This window comes from Camarhynchus parvulus, chromosome 1 (assembly GCF_901933205.1).
Source record: "Camarhynchus parvulus chromosome 1, STF_HiC, whole genome shotgun sequence".
Taxonomy (NCBI): Eukaryota; Metazoa; Chordata; class Aves; order Passeriformes; family Thraupidae; genus Camarhynchus; species Camarhynchus parvulus.
In genome coordinates this window covers 92933447-92945117 of record NC_044571.1, presented here as the reverse complement: position 1 = coordinate 92945117, position 11671 = coordinate 92933447, and the positions used below count along the sequence as shown (strand labels likewise).

General features: G+C 49.9%; 1 protein-coding gene across 3 annotated transcripts in view; it reads right to left on the bottom strand.

Annotated features, from left to right (window-relative positions):
- Nucleotides 1-3034: 3034 nt before the first annotated feature.
- LSAMP (limbic system associated membrane protein) overlaps nt 3035-11671 on the bottom strand; it is a 990769-nt gene continuing 982132 nt past the window's right edge. For all 3 annotated transcript variants that reach the window (XM_030949448.1, XM_030949439.1, XM_030949457.1), the window contains one exon: nt 3035-10400. In XM_030949448.1, coding sequence (XP_030805308.1) covers nt 10303-10400 — 98 coding nt within the window. In that variant the 3' untranslated portion in view covers nt 3035-10302. The remainder of the gene's footprint in view (nt 10401-11671) is intronic.

The following is an 11671-nucleotide window of genomic DNA, read 5'->3' as shown; positions in this document are numbered from 1 at the left end:
AGGCATTGTGTAAAGCTCATAGTCTCCAATATGTTCTCAAGCTTTTACAGATACCCCACCTGCCATGTGTGGACAGAGTTCATAACACATACAACAGACCAATAAAAAGGTGTTAGGTACAGATATTTTTCTGGAAATCAACGCTATTTCCAGCTCTTGGATGAAAGCTCAGCTTGCTTTCAGTCAGTTTGCAGATGACACCAAGTGGGGCAGCGCTGGTCTGCTGGAGAGGAGGAAGCTCTGCAGAGGGATCCTGGTCAGGCTGGATTGATGGTCTGAGACCAAGAGCACGAGATTCAGTGAGGCCAAGTTCCGAGTCCTGCCCTTGAGTCACAACAACCCCAGTTGTTGCAGTGAAACTGGCCTGGGGGAAGAGTGGCTGGAAAGCTGTCCAGCAGAGAAGGACCTGGGGGGGCTGGTTGGCAGCAGCTGAACATGAGCCAGCTTGTTCCCCTATGGCCATGAAGGCCAGTGGCATTCTGGCCTGTGTCAGCAATAGTGTGGCCAGCAGGACCAGGGCAGTGACTGTCCCCCTGTACTCAGCACTGGTGAGGCTGCACCTTAAGTGCTGGTGTTTTATCCATAGCAGTTTATCTTTATAAATCCGGCTCTTTGCCCATTCTGGCAATGCCAGTCTTGGCTGAATTGCAAGATATTTTAATGGACACACATTTTCCCATAGCCTTTGAGTACCAAAACCCTTAACTAATTTCCAAGTGCAATTCAGCAGTGCTTGAACATAGTTCAAGTTCCTCCATGAGGAAAGATGAAGAGCACAGTCCCCAGAACATCTCATCACTTTTCCTACTCTTCTGGAAATTTTGAGTTATGGTAAGTGCTAAGAATTCAGATCCTCATTTACTGGTAGGTCTGCATCACTGCTGATAACTTCCTGTGTACATTTTGCAGGGAGAACAGGGTACATCTAATAATTGCTCTTACAGATACAAAAAGCTCTTCATGGTGGTAAAAGCAGGAATTAATGTTAATGAGTCTGCTGTTAGCAAGGGGTACTATTGGTGTTATGCTCACGCCTCACCAAATGCAAAGCTTGTTTGTTAAGCAGATGCCAGTGTTAACAGCCAAATTCTCTTCCCGGGGATAACTTAGTGTTAGTTAAATGTACCATTAAAAATAACCATTTAAAATGTTAATGAAAAGAGTTGTTCTTGCCAGGGTTTATCTGGTCTTTTTAGCCTCGGCTTTAAGGTGCTGGAGGTGAAAAGACAAAGACAGCTTTTCCAGGTGTGTTCAGGCACGCACACGGAGGTGAAGACCTGGTAGTGCTGTTGTCATTTGTGTACAGCACCACAAACCGGCCTGTTTCCACCTCAGTGACCAGCCAGTAAAGCTCAGTACTGACCTTAATATCCACAGAGCACAGTGGTACCCCCTGCCCTGGCACTGTCCCCACCAGCTCTGCTGTGATCCTCCCTGCTGCATTTCCTGGCTCTCCCAGCACCATGGAAGGGAACCATGGTGATGATGGAGGGTTCATAACCCATTGCTTCTCTTCAGTCTCAAATAGCAAAGGTGTGGTAAATGTTACTCACATTCATGTTCACCATCCTGCTTGCACCTCGTGCTCAGGGATGTACCTCTGCTTAGCCCACTGTTTGTGCTGAGCTTCTGACAGCTCTGGTTTTATTTAATTTCACACCATTTAAGAAAAGTCTGTACTCTACTGGAAACAAGGCTTACACTGCTCTAAGTGTTATTTTCCAGAAACAAAATTAGCTATATCTTTTCACAGAATATACCCCTGCTTTGTATGCAGGTCTGAAGTCTCTGCCCCAGTGGACTGTAAATAGGCAACAGGAGAGACAGTGGAAGGTGACACAGAGGCAGTGAAGGCAGCACATAGGTGTGGGCAGAGCAGACCCAGAAAGAAGAAGCCCTGGTTTTTCACGCTCCAGCAGTGAGCGAGGATGAGACCACTTCTCTTTCAGAGCTGCAGCCAGGCTCTCCTGCAGCCCAGGCTGAGCCTGGCCATGGGCAGCCTCGTGCTGCTGCCCTGGTGTTGGTGCAGGCACATGCTGCCCTGTGCAATGGCACAGTTAGGTGTGTCCTTGGGGGTACCAGGAAATAGAGGTTGTTCCACTGGGAAAAGGACAGCGATGCCAGGCTGTGACAGTTGGGTGTCATTTACACGACACACCCCCATTATAGTAATTTGGCTGTAGATGTCCTGGGTGGTCCAGCCCTCACATTTGAATTACCCAGGTGCTGCTTTGTCCTTTGACCAGGTTTTTTCTGCTTCTTGGTTTCTTCATGCCTTTGATTATGTTTGCTTGTAAACTTGCCCAGGCTACTCTGCTGCCCTCTTCCTCCAGCTCCCTTCTTACCTATTCCTTTCATGTCCGCTTGTGACCATGGCACAAGATCCTGCCCCTCTTTCCCTTGTCCTGGTGGCTCTCATTCCAAGCCCCATGCCCTCTCCATTCCCCAGCTTCCCCACTCCCTCCTTGTCATAAAACCCAGCCTCTCCTGTGCTGCATCCTGCTGTTTTCTGGCCAGCATTTCCTGCCTCCTTCTCCACCACCCCTCTTCTCTCTCTCTCCATCATTTCCACCATTATGCTCTGTCTTTTGGTGTTCCTGTCCTCCTCGCCTAAGCAGCTCAGCCTCAGCTCATTCCTTGTTTCCATCAGCTTCCTTGTTCTTCCCCTCCTGGGACTGCAGCCTCAACCCCAACCTCTATCTGTGCACACACATAAAATCATGCAATTTAACTAATTAAAAAACCCCAAACCAAACAAGAAGCTGAAGGCAAGTGCTGACTTCAGGGGTGTGCACTGCAGTTTTGTCCATGGCATCTCCTCCTGGCAGCCCCGTGTCACATCTATTTCCAGCCAGCTTGCTCTCTTCATCGCCAGGCACTGCACTGAAGGGGTCAGACTGCTCGGGGTGATACAACACCCTCAGTCCCAAGCCACTGGCCCCTGTGGGCTGGAAAGTCATCACTAGACATGATCAGAGAGGAGACAAGCCAGAGTATGCAAGGAAGGGAGGGGAAATGAAGAAACATTACCTCCTTTTCACGTTTATTTAATTTTTGTATTTTTTTGTATTTTTTTTTAAGATCACAGAAGAGCAGAGCATTCATACATGTAAAGAAACAGAAACGAGATAACAGAAGTTAAATACATTGAGAAAAGAAAAAATAAAAAGCTTCTTTTTTTTTTTTATTCCATCACTGGGTTTTGTTCATTTGTTTGTTGGGTTGTTTAATTTTTTTGATTGGTTCTTTTACACACACACTTGCGCTTTTAAAATTTTCTTTCACAGAGCTAGTTTCAAAACCAAAACAATGGCAAAAAATAAAATGGCCATTTTCTCGTTTCCTTAAAGAGAATTTCAGCTCATGTCTACAGTGCTGGGGAAAAATATATATAAAGATATAGATATATATATATATTTATATGTATATAACACTGTTAATGAGGAGAGTTCTAACCACCCCACTGTGTAGCAAGAAGAAGGGACTGGACTTCATTCTCAAGGTCTAGAGGATGAATCTTGGCTCCAGCTGGGAAGGTTGAATGATTTTGGGAGGTGGCACCATGGAGGCAAGTTCCTGCTCTGTGCCCCCTCCTGCCTTTCCTGGCACACACGTGTGCTCCCGCAGGCGCAGGCACGGGCACAGGCACAGGTGTGCCCAGGCCTTCTCCTGGCTCCTCAGGAGGTCACAGCGTACCTGTGTGCCACAGGCAGAGCCACGGCCAGCAGCAGCAGGCTGAGCCCTGCCTGGCTGTGCGTGGTGGAGCGTGTGAGGAAGCAGAGTGTCCAGGAGCACTCCCGTAGCATGTGCGCCGTGGAGCTGGCGGGCGTGTGCGTGTGAGCCGGTGTGTGCCCGAATGGGGAGCAAATGTCACAATTCTGGAGAAGGACAGCCCCGCCTGGGATGTGCTCTCCCCACTGGCTGGCTCCTAGGAAGGCCTTACTCCTCGTCTCCACCCATGACCCCTCTGTTACGGACAGAAACACCCACACGCCTTTCCTCAGGACACAGCTGGAGCCACCACACGTGGTGCCACACTGCTTTACTCACTGAGACCCATTTTGCTGCATGGTGAGCATGCCCCGGGAGGCCAGGAGGGAGCTCCTGATGCACCATGAGGACAGGCAGGGAAAGAAGGGCCCACCTGGGATGCAACCTCTGCCCCTTCCCCAGCTGCGCTGCCCAAGGAGCCCTGCTGCTCATGCAGCCCCCACCACCTGTGCTGCAGTCATGTCCCCCATCACTGCCCCCTCCTTCTCCACTCCTACAAGGCTTGCAGGGCCATCTGAGCTCCTGTGGCACCAGCTAACCCAAGCCTGCAGCAAGTGAAGGACTCTTTGCTACCCACCTGCCTGGGCTAATTAGGAGAGCTGCTCCTCTTGCCCAAGGCCTGCCTTGGAGATGTCCTTGCCTCACTCTATCACCCTGACCCACAGAGGTTCAGAGGACCATACGGATGTACTCTCACCAGGATGAGTTCTGGTCCCCGTTACAGCGAGTGAACCAACAAGCAAGCACCATATGTTGCCCTAATGGAAGCCAACAATTAGGCAAAATTCTGGGGGCTGTGGGAGCTGCCCAATCGCTGTTCTAGCAAGTTACAGGAAGGAAAAGTGAAAGAGGTTTTAGTGGTGTGACACAGCTCTTAGTCAGCAGTCATGCAATTAAAAAAAATCATCTTCGGGGCATCCCACTGGAAATGAAGCCACTCTAAGATTAGCGTTGAGAGGCTGTGGTCTCCTCGCTGGTGAACCTGAGAGTTCTGTGCATGGATGATGGACAGCACTCATCCCTACCCTTTTCCACCGGCATCACAGCTTGGAAATTACCATCCAGCTTCTCCATCACTTCCCTGCCTCAAGTTTTGCTCTTCCCATAAGACAGTTTGCTCCCGGCATCCCTAGCTCAAGAAGTTTTGTGTCCTTGAGTCAGAGAAGCAGTAAGATTGTGCACCATCAGGAGAGAGAGAGAAAGAGAGAGAGAAGAGAGAGAACTGCTCACCCCCTGGCACCTCCTCTGTCATACTGTCTTGGTCAGCCATCCCCCACGTCAGTTGCTACATCACATCAAGCACCATGATGATTTGGGCTGCAGGTCAGTCTGCTTGGAGGAGAGGGAGCAGAGGTGTGAGGGGTTGGGAGGAGGAGAAGAGGTGTTTTCCTGTGCCCACAGATTCCCTCACCAGGGAAGGGCAAAGAGATGAAACACTACACAAAAATTGAGCTGAAATATCATCTGCTGGTGGGTCTGTGAAGGATTCTAGCATAACTCCTCTGACTTCCCAGATCCTCTTGTTTCATCAGGACTTTCTGCTGCTCCCCCAGATTCCTTCCAGATGTGTAGCTTGTACTCAGCCTGGAGACCACATGGCTTTTGATGGTGGCTCTGTCCATGCTGTGTGCTTGGACTTTCAGAATGGGGTTTCTCAGACAGGTGGCCTGGGGGCATGGTCTGGATGCACCTGGAACTAAGAAGAGCTGGTGGGGCTTGGATGTTCTTTGACCAAAAGTGGGTCAAGCAGCAGTGCATGACCGATCTACCCAAGTGGTGAACAGTCAGTGGTGTGAGAAAGATGTGCAGACAAAGACTAACTCTTGACACAATGCATGTCACCAATGAGATCTCCATGAATGGCACGTTCACATGCACTCGGGGTTAGCATGGGGCGACACAACTTCACCGGTGATGAAAGCGGGTACGGGGCGGGGAGGAGGAGAGGGTGCATCACTGAGCCACGAGTGTGGGGCTGCAAACAAACAGAAATGAACACGACTGCCAGGATACAGGTGTCGGCCGGCTGGAGCATCCCACGGCGCCCTTCCCAGCCGTTCAGAGACAGGCGTTTGCTTCGTTTTCCATCAGACCAGGCACACGCTCCAAGCAACATGCTACAATCATGCATGGAGTTCATGTGGCTCGGGGTGGCTGCATTTCCCCTGCCCAGGTCCTTTCAGAAAGACTTGCCTTCACCCCTCCTCTCGGTCATCCGAAAAAGGTTAGAAATCTGCTAGCAATTATGGGGCCATATATGAAATCTAAGTTTTTGTTCCTCTGCTTTGACGTTACCAGACATGTCATGTAACTCTTGTAATATTTACAAACCAGTAGAAGAAATACAATTTTTTTTCCATTTTGTTCATATCTTTTTATAACACTAAATGTTAAATCTCCATCAATCAAACACAAATACACTGACAAGCTCAAGGAACTGGTGTCCCATTCCAAACACCCACCTTCCCTGGTCCCCAACCAGCTGAGAGGCAGCAGCAAGCAAGAACTGCTTTTTGGGAGATGATGGGAAAGATAGCAATGCAAACAGGGAAAAGAGATGATTAGGAGAAAGAGTTTCAGAGAGAAGGGCCTGAGACACGAGAAAAGCCATTGCAACATCTCCATCAGAGGATGGAGGGGAGAAAGAATGGGAAAAAAGCATTAGACCTTGTCTGTGCTTCCTATCTTCACCTGGGCTCACCTCTCAACAGATGCTTTGAGCAGTTCCTCAAAGTTCAGGAGAGCTTGAGTTCAGGAGAAACAGGGGGATTTTTACGGCACCCTGTGAGGTACACTGCAGCTCACAAGATTAGATTCTTGGAGAAAATCAAGCTCAAACCTACCCATAATTTCCCTAGGAACAGACATGGCCAGGGGTAGGGTTCCCAGCACTTCTGCAGACAACAGGCATCCTTGTTGTTGGTGGCTTTCCTCAGAGAGGTCTGCAATTAACTGGCTTTCACCCTGTTTCACAGCCATACAACAGAGGCAAAGACCTGCCCAGGGCCTGCGGGAAAGACCAGATCCCAGCACTGGGGCTGGGGCCATTTCCCCCACTAATGGGCAGATGACTTAAAAAAATTGATTCCCTGCTTTTGGTGAGATATCTCCCTTTTAACCATACACCTTGACATCTGAAAAAACATCCCCTCAAAACTCCTTTGAACCAAAACAGATGTGAGGTAATGAGGAGCTGGGACTCAATGACCACTGCCACACCGTAGGGGTCTGGTGTGTGTGGTCCCAGTGCCTAGGAGTGACCCCATGGTGACAAAAACACATGCAGAGAGCACATAGGACAGGTGCTACCATAGCAACTGGGTCAACATCAAAGAACCTAAAGTGGGCTTGACTCAGCCTTAGGAGCAGCCTGTCACAGCAAGACATTGCAGGCTGCCCACCTTTTCCAACAAATAAATCCTGTGGCAATAAGTCCAGGCATAGGTACAGCCCCGAGAAAGAGCACTGTGTGTTTTCCCTCGTGCCAGTGTGCAGGAAAGGGTGCAGCTCCCAGACCTGGCTTCTGGCACCAGGATCAGCTCACGGCTGTACCAGGGGAAAGAGGAGGCCGGCTGCAGTAGAAAATCTGGACTTGCTACTAAGACTCTGAATTAGACGGCCCTCCTGAAGGTTAGGCACGAGGTCTGGGACGTCTGAATGCTCTGAAAGATGCAGGGCATCTTTTTTCGTGGGCTGACACACGCCAGTCTCCGAAAGAAATGCCCAAGTCCCATCAATGACTGACAATTTTGGAGGAAGGGAGCCATCCCTGGATGCCTTGGGTGGATTTCAAGCACCAGTTGCCCACTTGCAACCTGCACCCTTTTGCAGGTATGGCTTTGTGGTCTGGAGGAGCATAAATTACCACCATCCAATCCCACAGCAGCTCCTGCAATGCCCAAACTTCAGCCTCTCATGTGTCTCTTTAACAAATCTCCTTGCACTTCTGGCTGCCTGGGAGGAGCCCTTGACTGCCTGCTTAATTGCACGCCTGCTGCTGCTCGGAAGAGCTGAGCTCAGCAGTGCCGACAGTGCCAGGCAGAGCCTCACCGGACTGTGCCCCGCCCACGCAAAGGTGGCGACGGGCTCGCAAGCAGCAATTCCCACTTTCCCTCCTGTCAGGGGGCACCTGGCGGGCATCCCCTTCTCACACTGCAAGGCCAAGCTGTTTCCCCCTTGCCTGCATATGAGCACAGCTGCTGAGCGTGTGCTGCCACTGCCCTGCTGCCCTGGGCAAAGACAGAGGAGCAAACTGGCTGCTGCTTGAAAGCCGAGTGGCTGAGCACCTGTAAAACACTCTGCTGTAGTGGGATGGTCACTCGACTTCACTGGGCTAAATCAAGCTCTCCCCTGCACATCCCTCGCTCTAAAAAAGGCCTACCTGATAAACCCTGTGTTTTATCATCTTTGCTGCTGGTGGATACTATGGCTCGTGATGGGCAAGGGGATACAGGAATCTTCTCCCCACTGCCCCCACCCACGCACAGGCACTGCAGCCCCTGCTCACTCTGGCTCTTGCAGCAGACATTGTGCTAGTGTGGCAAATTCCAGCCACCGCCCGCCATTTTCTCAGCCGGGTTTCTCACAGCTTTTTCTCGCTTCCTCACTTGGGAACCACTAAAGCCTCTCTTGTTGGCACCTCTGTATGTGATTCTGCCACATGGGAAGTGTGGGGCACTCTCCAGCAAGGCCAGCACCCTTGAGATAAAAGAAGAGCAGGGGAAATGGTACTGCCCACTTCTCTGCTGCATCATTTTAAGCTCCTTCTTTGTAAGCCCGGGATTTTGAACCTGACATTTGTTTTATTTCTTATGTTCACAGGTCCTGGACATTTTCTGATCCAATTTCTTTCAAATGTGGAATTTGCAGTGTGTTTTGTAATAGCAGTGGTATACAGCACACACACACGCACACACACTCCCCCTTACACAGCCTACATTTCCTTTTATACTGGGGAGGACAGTAAGAACAAAAACAACAAAGCAACAAAAAAGGGTATTGGCTCTATTTTTGCATGTCTACCAAAATGGTTAGGAATGACCAGATTGTGGTTTTCGTGTTGAGGTATTGTTCCTATGCACACTGTATCTAAAAGGAATGGCTGCTTGGTGACGTTCAAGGTCTCATCACTCACATCCCACCGGCCCAGCCTCCCATCCCCAGGAGGAATGGTGACTGCACTCTTCAGTCCATAGTGTTGTAGGCCAGTCCTGGTTTCTTCTGCTTGCTTGGACAATTGCACATGAGTGCACACCCCCATGTGTGTGTGCAAGCACTCATGCATTGCAAGAGCTGCTACGCTGGTACTTGGAGGCTGAGAGCCAAACAGGTTGGAAGTAGGAGAGGAGAAAAAGCCTAGACAGCGGTGCAGACTGACTCTTGCAAGCAAGGTGGCCAGAAGACAAAAAGCCAGTGAGGACACAGGAGAGGGGACACAATGTGAACCTGTTTTGCAGCTGCCCCTCTCTCCTCACCCCTCTTCTCTGCCTAAGTGATCTCTCTGCATCTTGTCTCACACTTACAAGGCAGGACATTATCTACAACAGGATGAGCATATGTACACATGGGCTGTTTGTTTTGCATGCTTAGAGAGCGCAAGAGAAAGAGAGAAAGAGGGAAGACGGAGCAAGAGCCACACATGCATGCATGCACGCACACAGGCATACACAGGAGAAAGAGAAAGACACCTGGTTGAATTGAGGGGGGGGAAGGAAGAGGATTTTAAAAGAAAAAAAAGAAGTAGGCTTTCAGTAGAGTTGACACAGCTTTAGATTAGGCCTGTGGGGGTGATGTTGCATGAAGGAAGGGACAGGAAATAAGGTGTTTAGCAAGGGCTGGGTGCACATGAGCGCAGGGTGAAGAGAGGAAGGGGTTCTTCACAGGACACCAGTGTGCAGAGAGCTTCAGGTGACTTGCTCTGGTTTGTGGCTGTTATTTTTTTTTTTTCTTTTTTTTTTTTTTAATCTGTTTTTAAAAGTATGAACTGGCTGAGCATTAGCTCACAAAAATGACCCAGGGCATCCAAAAAGTTAAATGGCTATAGACACCGAAGCAAAGACCTCTTTCTGCAAAAGAAAGAAAGAGGAGGAAGGAAGGAAAGTGAGGGAGTATGGAAAAGAGGAAGGAGGAGAGAAAAGAAAAGGGATCTTCTTTTTGATTGGCTTTGCAGGTTTTGTTGGATTGTTTACATTGCAGCATCCTCTGGCGACACGATCCTTGCTGGTGCCCCATTCTCTCCCTCGCCTCGTGTTGCCTCCTAGGCAGTCGATGACTTGACAGCCGGCTTTTCAGGTTTTGGATTAAATGTTGCTGAGTCTTCTTTGCTGTAATTTTTCCTCTCCCCCCTCTTCACTCCTGAACACACAAAAGTTGTGAAAGAAACAGTCGTCTCTCTCTCTCCCCCCCTCTTTTTTCTCTCTCCCCTCTCTTCGCTCTGTCTCCTGTATAACGCGTTTTGTTTTGTGTGTTGTTGTTGTTGTCGTGTTGTTTTTTTAATTATTATTAATATTATTATTTTAATTCTGATTTGTATTAACATTTGCTGAGTAGGCAGAGCAGGGATGCTGCCAGAAGCCACAGTGGGATGGCCAAACTCATGGAGCCGTTGTCTACTCTCCCTGTGCCGGGTCCTGCAGGGTGCGAGAAGGGAGAGAAAAGAAGACAAGGTTACACGAGGCTGAGTGAGATGGGTGTGACACAGGAACACAATGCTTCAGTCCCAGGCTGCTCCTGCAGTGCTGGGTTTGGGCTGCAGGGCACAGCCTCCTTCCCACCTTAGTGAGCTTCCCTCCAGCCCATCTACAGGCTGCTGCCTGCCAGCTCATGTGCATCCTCCTTCCCCCAGCCAACACTCCAGTGGCATGTGGCTCTCCCTAAACAACACCCACGCTGGAGGAACAGGGCCTGAAGCAAGCAGGAAGGCTCAACCTGGCTGCTGACCACATCCCAGCCCTTGCTGTGCCTCCAGCTGGGAGCTGCTGGCCTTCCAGTGCATGGATATTGTTCACTCCTTTGTAGATGTAGCCCTTGGTCACCACCCCCACACCTGCCCACTCCGCCGCCTTCCCAGTAGTGGCCCTGAGATGCCAGGACTCCTTGTAATTGTGCACAGTGGCCAGTACCTGTCTGCAGGCAGACACCAGCTTCACAGGAGCTGATTCATCACCGTGGTCTGATCAATAAAACATGGGCCCAACCAGCAGACACCTCCCCTCTCTCCCTCCCAGGGCTGCACCATAATGAATTGTTTCTGAATCAGGGTGGAGGAAGGCTTGGCTGTGGCACTCACAGCCCTGTGGCACGACACCTATGGGGTGAGGGTGCAGGGTATGCCAGGGAGGTTGATTTTTCATGAGGGTGGGAAGTGAAGTTGCACGTGTGTGCTGCGCATCCGCAGGCTCCGTCAGAGGGGGCAGGGAGGAGCACGCTGCTGCAGCAACAAATAATGCAGCCTTGCTCCGGGAGTGTTAAATGCTAACACTCCTGACATCTTCTCATTCATCCTCTCATTTATGGGTTCCCTTTTCTGGATGGCTTTAACGGCAGTGATGCTGTTTTAAATTCACCCTTCAATCCCAAGTCTCAGCAGTCTTTTCTTTATAGCTGGTCAGGGAGGTGCACGTGGCTGTGGGTCTGTAAATGCAGGCTCACCCTGTGTATGTGCACACAAATGCTCATGTATGTATGCGTGCACACACATGTATGTGTGCATTTATACGTGCATGTGCCTGTAAGATGCTGGAGTGTGGAGATGGAGATGAGGTTTTATGCTAGAACTGATCCTGCTGTGGAAAAAAGGAGTCATGCTTACTACCAAGAAAAGCTGTTTTCTGATGGCAGAGGGGAGCAAGAAATAATTTTTAAAAAGGCCTGGTTCAGGAGAGCTCCGTGAGACTGAAGC